General features: G+C 36.4%; 3 protein-coding genes and 1 long non-coding RNA gene across 5 annotated transcripts; 1 reads left to right on the top strand and 3 right to left on the bottom strand.

Annotated features, from left to right (window-relative positions):
- LOC105177238 (40S ribosomal protein S9-2) lies at positions 55-2,179 on the bottom strand. The gene is made up of 3 exons (XM_011100311.2): positions 2,022-2,179; positions 1,458-1,839; positions 55-440 (listed from the first exon to the last, which is right to left on the bottom strand). Exons 1-3 carry the CDS (start codon positions 2,047-2,049, stop codon positions 260-262), a joined length of 591 nt encoding a protein of 196 aa, XP_011098613.1. The 5' UTR covers positions 2,050-2,179; the 3' UTR covers positions 55-259.
- On the bottom strand, positions 2,977-5,009 carry LOC105177237 (transcription factor bHLH47). 2 transcript variants are annotated; one of them, XM_011100308.2, is made up of 5 exons: positions 4,834-5,009; positions 4,646-4,754; positions 4,230-4,336; positions 3,989-4,116; positions 2,977-3,668 (listed from the first exon to the last, which is right to left on the bottom strand). In XM_011100308.2, exons 2-5 carry the CDS (start codon positions 4,696-4,698, stop codon positions 3,306-3,308), a joined length of 651 nt encoding a protein of 216 aa, XP_011098610.1. In that variant the 5' UTR covers positions 4,699-4,754; positions 4,834-5,009; the 3' UTR covers positions 2,977-3,305. The 2 variants fall into 2 exon arrangements, with proteins under 2 accessions (XP_011098610.1, XP_011098609.1); XM_011100307.2 differs by lacking the exon at positions 4,834-5,009 and having other exon boundaries at positions 4,646-4,827.
- On the top strand, positions 8,135-9,364 carry LOC105177236. The gene is made up of 2 exons (XR_849037.2): positions 8,135-8,826; positions 8,983-9,364. It is a non-coding gene; the product is annotated as an uncharacterized LOC105177236 (long non-coding RNA).
- On the bottom strand, positions 10,545-12,622 carry LOC105177235 (tubulin alpha chain). Its single transcript, XM_011100306.2, has 3 exons — positions 12,413-12,622; positions 11,469-12,074; positions 10,545-11,354 (listed from the first exon to the last, which is right to left on the bottom strand). Exons 1-3 carry the CDS (start codon positions 12,503-12,505, stop codon positions 10,701-10,703), a joined length of 1,353 nt encoding a protein of 450 aa, XP_011098608.1. The 5' UTR covers positions 12,506-12,622; the 3' UTR covers positions 10,545-10,700.

Genomic DNA, 12,920 nt, shown 5'->3' with positions numbered 1-12,920 from the left:
AAGTCTCGAGATCGAAATGGAATGATGAAATGCAGGCAGAATTAAATATCTAGAATTGATGTATGTATTCTGAGCTGATATTGCAATGTAAAACCAAAATTTTTATGTTAACATCAAAACCGAAAAGGAAAAGAATAAGATGGAGGTACAAGTCACAGAAAAAGAAAAAGGAGTTGCAAGCAATAAACTCTTTTTCAAGAGTAAATGAAAATAGCATTTAACGCTAATCTTCTGGTTTTTATTTGTTGGAAAAAAATGCTTAATCCTCATCCTCTTCTTCATCACCCCCGCCAGCTTTCTTTGCAGCAGCTTTCTGGTTCTTTCGCTTGACTCTTCCAGCACGACCACCACCAAATGGACTAGTTAGGGAGAAATCAATATGCTTTTGTGAATCGACTCTCACCATGAAGGATGGGACATTCACCACCTGTCTTCCAATCCTGATTGCCAAATGGAAATAGTCCATCATATGCACAATCCAGATTATACCAAAATAGAAAAATGATCGCACATCACCAGTCATGATTGGTGAGAGTCCATGGTGTAAAGGTACCAAACAGCAAAAGAACAAGTGTTGAGGGAAAGGAGAGCTTTTATACAGAAACAAGAAAATGTGCGACCATAACCCGTACATTATTTCCATTTCAACATACGGCAATCATGAGCCCTACCATTACTAGAAACACAGTTGATGCCACTGGACATCAAGTTGTTTGATTATCATCTAGTTCTAGATGCTCGCAGAGACCTTATCCAATGCAAAGTATACATGTCCAAAACAGAATACTTTGCATAATGCCACAAAACCTAAGAGCCAACCTAGGCTCTCGAAGGCCTCATTCATCTTAAAGTAAACATGTCAGAAACAGAATACTCTTGCATAATGCCATGGACCTCTGTGCCCACCTAGGCTCCCGAAAACCTTATTCATCTCAAAAGAAACATGTCCAAAATAGCATAATGCCATGAAACCTCAGAGCCAACCTAGGCTACTAAAGACCTTATTCATCTCAAAATAAACATGTCCAAAACAGAATCTTCTAGCATGATCCCACGAGACCTCAGAGCCAACCTAGGCTCATGATCTACCAATAAATCGTAAAATACCAACTTGCAGAAACTTTTGATTATAAATATATGCACCAACAGATAATGCCTTGATAAACCAGCTAACTGTCACATAGATTCACATTTCATAGCAAGCAGAATAAAGATTGAAAGATCAACATATTAATCAAGGATGTGTACAAACATGAAGAATTCATGTCAGGTAAGCATACAAGTACTCGCCTTGGAAGCTTCAGCAGCAATAGTGCAGATCCGAAGCCTTTTATTAAGAAAATGAAAAAAAGAAGTAGGATACAAAGCATGTGTACGGCAAACAGGTTCTAAATTTGAAACTCTCTGTATAAATTTTGATGTTTGTAAATTATGCAAATACCTAATAGAATAAATACCTGATGTGTCTCTGCCTGATGAGCACTCGGGCATGATGAATGGACTTGGCCATGCCAGCCTTGAATACAAGAGTTTGTAGGCGACGTTCAAGAAAGTTCTCCACAGTAAGAGCCAACACGTAATCAAGTTTATTCTGGCTTTCGTCCAATAGCCCATACCTGTTCATCCTCCGGAGAAGAGCCTCACCCTCAAAGATACGGCGTGGATCTTTCTCGTCTAGGGTGAGAAGATTTCTAGCATTGTTACGGATACGACTCAAGGCATACTGCACTCTCCATAGCTCCCTCTTGCATCGCAGCCCATATTCTCCAACAAGCTTCAACTCAGCATCCAATCGCTCCTTCTCGTAGGGTCGGCGAGGCTTCTTGAAAGTCTTCCCATCTATATCAAAATTAATTATACATGACACAATTCATTCAGTAAATAACTAATGGCACTTAGATGGACTCAATTAAACAACGAGAAAAGAGCAGCCAAAAGCTTTGCTTGAAAAATAGAACAGTTTGAGAACTCACTCAAGGTTGATTAACAGATAGAGAATGTGTATAGGGTGAGAAGCTTACAGTTGCGGTAGAAACTGACGTGAACCATTATCAGAGGCTACCTCCGCTGGAGCTTCAAGGGAAATACACGCGAGAAAGCACGGAGCAGTGAGCAAGACGATCGCTTTCATATATGTGCAAACCCTAAACCTCATTGCAGAGTGCAGACCGATTTTAGCCATGAGAAAGTCTACGAGGGACACTGGGCTGGCCTCTGGATTGGGCTGGGCCGCACGCCTAAAATTGGTGCAGTACTCACTTTCTTTATTTGTATGACTAGCAGTTGTGACACGAAGATATAATTTAAATATTTTATAAATAAAAATAAAATAGATAAATAATATATTATATTAAAAAAAATTAAAAATTAAATAAGTTAGTTATCTTATTAGTTAAAGTGTATTTTTGACTTTACAAAAAATTAGTACGACAATATCGTTAACCGCCTTTTGTGAGTGTGGAGGGCTATTATTTTTTATATCAGTATAGATTACATCTGGATCAATTATTTAGACTGGACGTTAAGTATTTAAAAGAAAGAATCTCACATTACTTTGTAGTTCCTATTAAATATATTTAAAATTCATCAATATATAAAAAGTATAGATCAAATGAGAGTATAATTATTTATAACTGCGAATGATACAAATAAATCAAAAGAAATTGTTATTAAAAATTTGAAATCCTAGATTTTACATTTAGCCCTAAATCATATAGGTGGGGAAACCAAACACATATATTTACTATCCATATAAGAGGTAAATTCTAGAATGTTTTGTATGCATTAATATATATATATATATAGGATTATGCAAGGGACGAAAATTTTCGGATTCGATAGGTAATAATTTTGATTTAGATGAGTATGAGGTTGAATCCTTGATGACTTGAAGTCCTTACATAATTTTGTTTTTGCAAATAAGTGCAATAGCAGCTGACAAAAACCCCCCGAATCCCCCCCAAAAAAAGCACCTTGTACTTTTAAATTTATGATATAAAAAGAAATGCATTGATGATAGGGAACTGGAACAACTTGACTGTCAAGACTATGTCCCCATATTGATCATCATCTACAGTATAGAACGATTCTGAAGCTCATGAATCAAGCCGAATCCATTTACACAAATTAATACTGGCATAGAGACAAGAAGATCGAGTCCTTATCTGAATCATCATTTACAAAGTGTGAAAACTCAAGTTCTACAATCAAACATATCAGACTCTTAAAAACTTGACGTCTCCTATGGTGATTTGAAATGCTAGGGCTGCCGTCTGCCTGTACAACTAATCTCAATCATATTCCGTCTATTTGGTAAGAATATGGGATGGCCAAGAATCAGAAGATGAAGGGTAACGGGGCTGTGGCCTGCTCACGCTTGATGGAACCGTAGACATATTCACCTCAGAGAACGGGCTGGGGAAACCTTGGGACTCGTGATGCAATGGCATGACGAATACAGGAGTCACAACGGAAGTCGATTCCGATGCATGGCCAACTAGAGGAAATGCTACAGGATCTTCCAGTAATTGTGCTGAAGCACTGTTCTGGGGTTCAGAAACATTTAAGTCGGAACAATTAGCCTTCTTATCTATTTCCCTCTGGAGACCCTTGATTTGGTCATCTAGAGCAGAAGTCTCCTCCAAAAGCTCATTCTTCTCAATTGTAACCTGTCAATCCAATAATAGATAAAAGTCCCAACTGCACTTGAAAACTAAGTCCCTGAACACTAGGCAAAATGAAATGCACATTCCTTATCCTGATATATTCAATCAGCATTTCAATCTAGTTTTGTATTTATCCAAGTTCTTCTGCTCAAGCAACCTGATTAGCTTGATAATTAAGTCATAAATCAGAAAACAGACTAGTAGAGAGACTCGTCGTGACAGTAATTTTTCAGGCAATAGCTTCTAAGCTAAACAGGTAAAAAGGGACCAAAATGTCGACCTTAAAAGAAACCACAACCAAAAGTTGCATTTAGGGAGCTTACATAATTAGATTCGGAGAAAAGAGTTGCATTCTCCTTTCTCAGATTGTCCACCTCAGTTAGCAATTCTCTGAGGAGTCGAATCGTCTCTCTCAGTATTGAAGCCTTGCCATTGTTCGAATGATCCAGATCTATAACAATTTTCCATTCTATTATCAGCTTTTGACACTGAAAACTGGGAATCGAATCCCAGTTATTGGTTATGCAAACTATGACAAAGTCTAAACCAGACAGCAGAGCATACCAAGTGTTCTCCCCAGATCCAGAAACAATTCATTCATCTGGTCGCGCTTCAGCTTCTCCCTTGCAGCTTTATGAATTTTCCTCGGAACTTTTCCAGTACTCTTTTTGCTGGGAGATGATAAGCTGAATCAGTACAAGTTCTATTACAGCATCACGAAATCAGACAGGGTAATATACAAGCTAAATAATTGAAAGAATGCAAACACCAATGGAGTACTGCGGCAGGGTCGCATCTCCTGCTTTATGATTATTTATTTATTTATTTTCTATCTAAAAGACTTGAATACAAGCATTTTCAGACGAAGGCCCTTGGTGGAAGTGTTCATTCAGACACCCGACATATTTGGGGAAATCGCAATTTCAGGCACTCAAAAGATAAGAATGAGCATTTATAACCGAAAAGAAAAGAAAACGAACCTCGTACGTATCTCGACACCATCGTGGACGGGATGAGCAGTTTCAGAACCCATTCTGTAGAAATTAACTGATTGAGGAAATGAGTTCCCCTTCACAACAAATGACTTCTCTGCAGCAATTAACAAATAAACTGATGAAACGGGCGTTCGATAAGAGTGCATAAAGCAAACCACCGATTCGGAAGATACCTTGAAATTCTGCAAAGTTATACCAAAGAAGAAGAAACAACTGAATCGTTCAATTGTGTGAAGGAAAGTGGGGCGGGTTTGAATGACACGCGTGGGCGTGTGGCCGGCATCCGCCTCCAGCATGAGCTCGTCACGGGGCAATTACTATCATGCCCGTACCAGGTCCTCCAATTTTCACGGGTGAATGCAGTGGTTGTTGGTGAATTGACTCAACAACTGGCGGTGAAATCGTCATTTCAGCGATTTGTAGTAAAATGAGATGGCGTGTATAGCTTTTGGAGAGTATTGAAACCACGTGTAGAGTCAGTCCACCCAGTGAGGAGAAATGTCAATGGAAATGGATATGGATTAATTAATTGTAACTTATATAATTTTCTTTTAATTTGGGATTGGAAGCATAAGTTGGACTAACTTTGGACTGATTGACACTAGCTTGCACGCTCCGTTTCTCCCTGCTTTTTATACTTGTATATTTGTATTCCTTGTTCACACCCAAGTTCTGCTTGTAATACTTAGAGATGGTAATAATCACAAAATTTGAAGTGTTGGTATTGACGCTTTCCCACCTCTTACCTCAATTCACACAAAAACCATATGATGCAAGAATTTGTGTATGCTACAACATAGACCACAATCAATGTCCCCCCACCACCGCCCAATTTCAACCCCAAACGTGACGAAGAAGCCATGCCCATATGCATTCTTAATTGTGAACCCCTCTCCCAAAACCCCCTCCATATACACAAATTACATTGTTGTGCATAATGTAATTGTACCACATAAAAAATAATATATTAAACATTTAGAATTTGGGAATTTAATCAAAGACCATTGCAAAAGTTCCAAATTACATTCAAGGTAGAAATCAAGCATAATGTTTGGTTTCAATTCTGCTTCATCTTCGAGATGGACCAAAATATGGACAATATTTGTCTTAATTTGTTTGAAAGTTTTTGTGGTGTTTTGAAATGTTTTAAAACAGTGTCTCATTTATTTTTTTGTCAAAGTAAGTCTACATTAATTATAGGCTATACAACTAAAAAAATTATATACATACTCATACATATATATAAATATATAGAAAAGAGACATGATTTGACAATGAACAATAGTTTTTATTTTCTACTAAACAACATCAATCATACCATACTTATTATATATTATCTCAAAAAAATAAATCCAAACATACACACAATCTCTAACACATAATTATTTATCTTTATTTTTCTCTTTCTATCTCTACAAAATACATCAAAATAAGTTAAATATAAAATCAAACATATTGGAGGTGTTTGTTGCTTAGATCATCAAGGTTTTTAATATCTAATTTGTGATATTGTGGTGCAAAATCTATAAATTAGCGTTGTCAAATCACAAGTTAACCTTATAAAAAATCGAACATTTGGCTCCATCAAGAAATTCCTATATTCAAACATCATTTTTAAGTTTATAATGTTTGAGTTGAGAATAAGTCGAAAGATCATTAAATTAATGTTATTTTAATAATCAAATCAACCTCAAAAAGAGGATCAAAACGTCAAGTTCAATTCTTAAAATTTTTAAATAAAAACTATATTTTTAAAATAAAGAATCAAATATTTAAAATAAAAAATTTATACTCATAAAAATATCTTGGAATTCAATTTTATAATTTTTACAAAAAAATTTACATTACAATCGAATCCAAATAAAAATGACATCTAACATTACATCACACCTGACGCCAACGCCAGCGGCCGCGTGTCTAGAATCCATCTCCACACTGTCCACAGAGCCATGTTGGGATCCAAAGGCAAAGGCCCTGTGTACACGTTACCAATTCGGGTCCCACCCCAAGTGCTCGTCCGTTTCTGCAACGCTCACCGAAAGTGCTTAGGTGGCATATACGATATTGTTTTTATGTCACGCACTTAATCGCAATAACAACTCTAGAATATGAGTAGTTTATAGAGTGAATGTCGTGGTTTGACCAAATAGCAACATGACACAACATCCAAGTTCAAATGATTGATACAATCAATGGACACGTACACTCACCACGCACTAATATTTCGAAATTAATTAATGTACATGCATAGGTTGTGCTAAATCAATGAGAAGGAGACAAGTGGGTGTTGTCATGGCTATTCATCCATATTTGGCACTAGGAAACCCATTGTCCCAATTTCCTTTTCTAGGACTCAATACTTCCTTTCAAAATAAGTTAATCATGGGGTATTAGACTACGTAAATACCAACTTTTAATTATATAAGCGGTAAAACGCAGACATACCCAATGTGTGGAAGTATTTGTATTTTGTCCCCAATCATTTCTTTTTATATTTTCATCTAATTTTTGTTATCCTTTGCACTTTTCGAAAAATAATGACCAAATATTATTAAGAGCGATTTTCCATTCAATTATAAGGTTTAATGCAAATACCCCTCAACGTATGGGGTGATTTGTATTTTGCCTGCTAAAATTTTAATAAAAATTAAAAAATAGAGAAAAAAACCAATGCCTAATTAGCAGATAAACAACTTCACACTGCAAGATAAAATAAAACAAAAAAAAAATCATGATTTTTCTACAATATTAGTGTGTGAAACCCCTAAGTCAAATGAAAGAACTTTAAACTTCAATATACAAATAAAAAATTTCAACACCATCGCAAAATCAGCAGAATATTACAAGAAAAAAAACAAATGAGAATATTACATATGTAGATGGAATATTTTGTTTTTATTCGTTAAAAAATATAAAGTACAACAAAATTAAAAGATTGAATAAAAAATATTTAAAAAATTAAAATTGAGAGATAAAGAGCAAATGAACCCATACATTAGGAGTGTATTTACCACTTGTGCGAATGTTTGATAGGAAATAAAGAGCATCAAATAAGAGAGAGGATTTCTTATGTTCTCACTCTTCTGAAAAATAATAATAATAATGATATAAGTTACAATTCGTTTTTTTCTTTTTAAAATTTGTTATAGTTACAAATAGCTCTTTATTTTTTAAAAAATTATAAATATTTTTCTGAAATTACAAATACCATCGATAATGGATATTTATTAGAATATTTATAATTCAAGGAGGTATTTATAATTTTTTAATAAATAAATATTTATAATTGTGATAAATTTAAAAAGAGTAGGTTATAATTTATCTTAATTTTTATTTAAAACTCAAGTATATCTGTTGGGACATTCTCAAACATATCCTTCTCATTTTATTTTATTTTTTTTTTAAAAGCCTTGATTTTTAGTCATTGAAATACATATATTTGGTTTTAATTGTGGGGTAGGCATGAATGTTGGGGATAAACTTGAGAAAAATAAAAATAAAAAAGAATGGTTAGGATTAGGCGTGAGAGAGAGTGATACATATATATATATGTATATGTAGAGGAGGAGTTGTAGTTAACGTGTCGTAGGGCGCAAAACCCCACCCACCGATCGAAACGCCAGTGAATAGGACTGCTCCCAGCCCCACCATTTCCATTTCATCTCAATCTCCCTTCGCCACACGTGTCCTCTTCTTCCATATACCGTAATAACTCTACTCCAAACTTCCCCGACTCTTACTCAAATCTTCCTCAATCTCTCTCTCTCTCTCTCTCTACATATATATATATATATATATATCACACAGACACCTCTCTATACGCATTTATGCATTTCTAGCTTCACTTTGTCTTCTTGGATATATATATACATATAGTAGGTGTGATGATGAGAATGAATGGTGTTGAGAATAGCGGATTGTTGTCGTTGCCGGAATACTCCGGGAGAGCGATGATGGATGGGTCGTCGGAGGTGGATCAGAAATGGAAAGGGTGTAGTAGTTATAAGTTGCAGGCGCATAGTCAGATTATGAGAATCAGAGCAGAGGATTCACACGTGGGAGAAGATAAATTCGGGGTTGCGCATTTCATGCTTTTCTCCAGACCCATGTTGCCAGCTTCCCCTCTTAGCGGCAAGACTGCTCACTGAATCATTCCTTACATCCAGGTTTTTCCAACTCTTGTTCACTCAGGTGCATGTGTTTGTCAATCTCGATATATCATTTTTAGTTACACACACAAACCTAACCACCCTGTTTTTGTCTTTTAAATAGTCGTATTACACTATGAATTACTGGTTTCTAAATTTCGTTTGTTTAAGCAGGAGGGCATTAGATTCCGATATATCAGAATTGAGAAAAGACAAGTCCAAGGGGGAAGCGTCGTCGTTGTGGCTTTGGGGTGTCTTCCTTAAAGAGTTCAACTTCGTCCGTGCCGTGTGCACAACTGATGCATATATGTACAGATCCAGTAGGTACCATAGAATAGCTAATAGCTTAGCATAGACCAAAAACACTACTGATAATAAAAAAACTAAAGTCTTTTACAACTTGTACACGAGCGTCTATGTCTTGTCTGTATGCATCTCAAATTCAGAAACACGCTACCTCTCCAACATACAGATTAATACAATCTCAAAAAGCAGTGACTTTGTGGTAACAACCATCATCATTATGATAACCGCTACCTCATTTCGGATTTCCTCATTCTGTGTGTTAATTCCTTCATACTAATATGCCTATCTTCAGCTTTTGGCGAAAATGTTGATTCCCTAAAATAATCTTAATTATATCTTTTCTTTCATAAATAATTATTTTTTATTATTTAATTTTACTAATAATTTCTTAATCATAGACATTTAGAGTTAACTCATTTTATTATTTTTTAATAACTATTTCTGTTTTTTTATTCAATTAAATAAATATAATTAAATTCATGAGCTCCGATTACAAGAATTAGTTAAGGGCTAAATTTAACATTGTAGTTTTCTTTTCTTTTTTTTTAATTTTAATAAAACATTAGATTATTATGCCTTCTATTACCGACAATACTTGTAACTCCATACTAGTAACTTAAAGTGTTTTCTTTATCTAAAAAAATGTTGAATAAGAAAAATTATATTATGTATTCATTTCATATAATTCTAAAAAATTATACACGTACATAAAAGTAATACACGAACTTACTATTTTTAAAATTGAAGCGATCTCACATTTTGTCTAAGTTTATAATAGATTATACTTATTAAAATATCTAAGTTTATAATAGAGTTCGTTGAGCTGTTGTTGTCTTTTGATCATTTGTGGACTGACCTGTCTATTCTTCGACCTGCCTACGGAACAGTATAACAGAGGTAGTATATTATACAATAAAAATCCTGACTTAGTATCTCTCAATATATATTTTATTTCTTAATAAAGTGTTTTTTTTTAATATAAGCTTGAGTCAAATCATTATAACAGAGGGATGTATTTATGTTCTAACGAGACCGAGTGGTCGAACAGTGAACAAAGTCGGCCATAATGATCCGGGAGTCCCTTGTGGAAGGACTCTCACTCAAAGGATCAAAAGTACGTCAATGATAACAGGCTAGTAATTTCCAAGAGCTCTTACAGATGAAGTCATTTGGCACCTCGACCCATCACATCTTGGAGTTGAAGAAAATCCCAAGGGCTTGGTTGTTCAGTTTAATCTTGACAATTAACAACTCTCAATCTAAGTAGATATAGTATCCATTACTCTATTTATTCTCACTTACCTTTTAGTTTTCTCTTTTTTTATACATTTCCAAATCTTTATAAACAGAACAAGTGAATATTGCTCTATTAACATAATAATAATTTTCAGACGGAATAACAGGCAAATATAAAGCCACAAAACCCTCACTAACACAACACAAATCATAGTCTCAAATTGAAACAAAATAGGGATTACATACGGTCCAGAAATGCAGAAAACAGCTCAACAGCAGACAACAAGTTTAACAGAAACATAAACGGGAGAGGTTTGCAACCCTTCCAGCTTTCTTAAGAAGTACCTAGTTTAGTAGTCGTCATTTTCATCATCCTCACCTTCAGCAGACTCAGCCCCAACTTCCTCATAATCCTTCTCAAGAGCAGCCAAGTCCTCCCTAGCCTCTGAGAACTCCCCTTCCTCCATACCCTCACCAACATACCAATGCACAAAAGCACGCTTGGCATACATCAGATCAAACTTGTGGTCAATCCTTGAGAACACCTCCGCCACACTGGTGGAGTTGGAAATCATACAAACAGCCCTCTGCACCTTAGCCAGGTCACCGCCAGGGACAACAGTTGGTGGCTGGTAGTTAATACCACACTTGAAACCTGTGGGGCACCAGTCCACGAACTGAATTGTCCTCTTGGTCTTGATAGTGGCGACAGCTGCATTCACATCCTTGGGGACAACATCACCCCTGTACATCAGACAGCAAGCCATGTATTTCCCATGGCGTGGGTCACACTTCACCATCATAGATGATGGCTCAAATGCAGTGTTGGTGATTTCAGCAACAGATAGTTGCTCGTGGTAGGCCTTCTCGGCAGAGATAACAGGGGCATATGATGAAAGCATGAAGTGGATCCTAGGATACGGCACCAAGTTGGTTTGGAACTCGTTCACATCAACGTTCAAGGCACCATCAAATCTCAGAGAAGCAGTCAAAGAAGAAATCACCTGAATAAAATATCAAACACAATCAGTCATACGCAAGCTACCCAACGCACCAACACCGGAATGCATTAAACTCGTTGTCAGCTAAATATATTTAAAGATCTCAGAAATCTATACCTGAGAAATGAGCCTGTTCAGATTGGTATAAGTGGGCCTCTCAATGTCAAGTGATTTGCGGCAAATATCATAAATAGCCTCATTATCAAGAAGCACAGCAACATCAGTGTGCTCAAGAAGGGAATGCGTCGAAAGCACAGAGTTATATGGTTCAACAACAGCAGTTGAAACCTGAGGGGAAGGGTAAATTGTGAAGCCCAGCTTTGATTTTTTACCATAATCAACAGACAGCCTCTCGAGCAAAAGAGATCCAAGCCCAGATCCAGTGCCACCACCTACAGCGTGGAAAACCAGGAATCCCTGCAACCCAGTACAATTATCAGCGAGCTTGCGAATTCTATCAAGGCAGAGATCCACGATTTCCTTGCCAATGGTATAATGGCCTCTGGCAAAGTTGTTAGCTGCATCTTCCTTGCCGCTGATAAGTTGTTCTGGGTGGAATAGCTGGCGGTAAGTGCCAGTGCGAACCTCATCAATGACAGTTGGCTCCAGATCTACGAACACTGCACGAGGGACGTGTTTTCCAGCACCAGTTTCGCTGAAGAATGTGTTGAAGGCATCGTCACCACCGCCAACGGTGTGATCTCCGGGCATTTGTCCATCAGGCTGTGACGAAGGCCAACAAAGAATAAGAATCGAACAACGAAAAAATATATTCTTAGATCTGAGTTAGTTACAGAAAAGAAAACAATGGAGCTCCATTATTTGAATAAAAAACAAAAGACGACGAAAATTGCAAGAGCCGTTTATCGAATTAACGCAACTTTTCAACATGTAATTGATTCATCATCAACTATCTAGATCTGACGAAGACCAATCGAAAAACTGAAAGAATACCAAATTACCAACCAGATCTGAAAAGCTACGAGAAATAAAACAACATAAACGATCTGAATCTTAGATGTAACACGTAAAACAAGGAGAAGAAGTAGATCGAAACAAACCTGAATGCCATGTTCAAGGCAGTAAAGCTCCCAACACGCATTGCCGACCTGAATACCGGCCTGACCAATGTGGATCGAGATGCACTCTCTCATTTTCGCTTTTCTTTCGGAAAATTAAACTCGTGAAGAAAATGCGAACGGAAGGAAAATATTCCAGGGGCGTATACAAAGACGTCTCTGGAGAAAAATTGATAGAATGATCAAAAATCGAGGCGAAAGGGGGATTTTATAATTGAGGTTGGTAGTGAGAGGGGGGGGGTAAAAATTTCACTGTCTCTAGGGTTGAAACTTTTTTGAAATTTGAATTTCTTTATTTTTTTTTTCACTACAGCTGGATGGTGAGCGTTGCCGCCTTGTTTTCTCTTTGGACGTGAGATTCCGTTTGAATTTTAAAATGTGGTGGTGGAGGGATACCCGTTTTAGGGATTCGGAGCAACCATATATGGGTTGTGATATTGGACCATTTTTTATTCGAATCCAAGATTTATAAGAAAGCCCAAATCTAAAG

This window comes from Sesamum indicum, linkage group LG15 (genome assembly GCF_000512975.1).
Source record: "Sesamum indicum cultivar Zhongzhi No. 13 linkage group LG15, S_indicum_v1.0, whole genome shotgun sequence".
In the NCBI taxonomy this organism is placed as follows: domain Eukaryota; kingdom Viridiplantae; phylum Streptophyta; class Magnoliopsida; order Lamiales; family Pedaliaceae; genus Sesamum; species Sesamum indicum.
This window is presented reverse-complemented; position numbering and strand designations above follow the sequence as displayed.

What these genes read in the sequence shown, in the direction of transcription:
- LOC105177238 (XM_011100311.2), bottom strand. Translation starts at nt 2,049, where the DNA reads ATGGTTCACGTCAGTTTCTACCGCAACT. An exon ending in CGTCAGTTTCTACCGCAACT is followed by an intron (nt 1,840 to 2,021) that starts GTAAGCTTCTCA and finishes ATTTTGATATAG; the next exon opens with ATGGGAAGACTTTCAAGAAG. An exon ending in ATCAGGCAGAGACACATCAG is followed by an intron (nt 441 to 1,457) that starts GTATTTATTCTA and finishes TTTGGCAATCAG; the next exon opens with GATTGGAAGACAGGTGGTGA.
- LOC105177237 (XM_011100307.2), bottom strand. Translation starts at nt 4,806, where the DNA reads ATGCACTCTTATCGAACGCCCGTTTCATCAGTTTATTTGTTAATTGCT. An exon ending in GGATCTGGGGAGAACACTTG is followed by an intron (nt 4,117 to 4,229) that starts GTATGCTCTGCT and finishes AAATTGTTATAG; the next exon opens with ATCTGGATCATTCGAACAAT. An exon ending in TTTTCTCCGAATCTAATTAT is followed by an intron (nt 3,669 to 3,988) that starts GTAAGCTCCCTA and finishes TTGGATTGACAG; the next exon opens with GTTACAATTGAGAAGAATGA.
- LOC105177235 (XM_011100306.2), bottom strand. Translation starts at nt 12,505, where the DNA reads ATGAGAGAGTGCATCTCGATCCACATTGGTCAGGCCGGTATTCAGGTC. An exon ending in GCCTTGAACATGGCATTCAG is followed by an intron (nt 12,075 to 12,412) that starts GTTTGTTTCGAT and finishes CCTTCGTCACAG; the next exon opens with CCTGATGGACAAATGCCCGG. An exon ending in TGAACAGGCTCATTTCTCAG is followed by an intron (nt 11,355 to 11,468) that starts GTATAGATTTCT and finishes TATTTTATTCAG; the next exon opens with GTGATTTCTTCTTTGACTGC.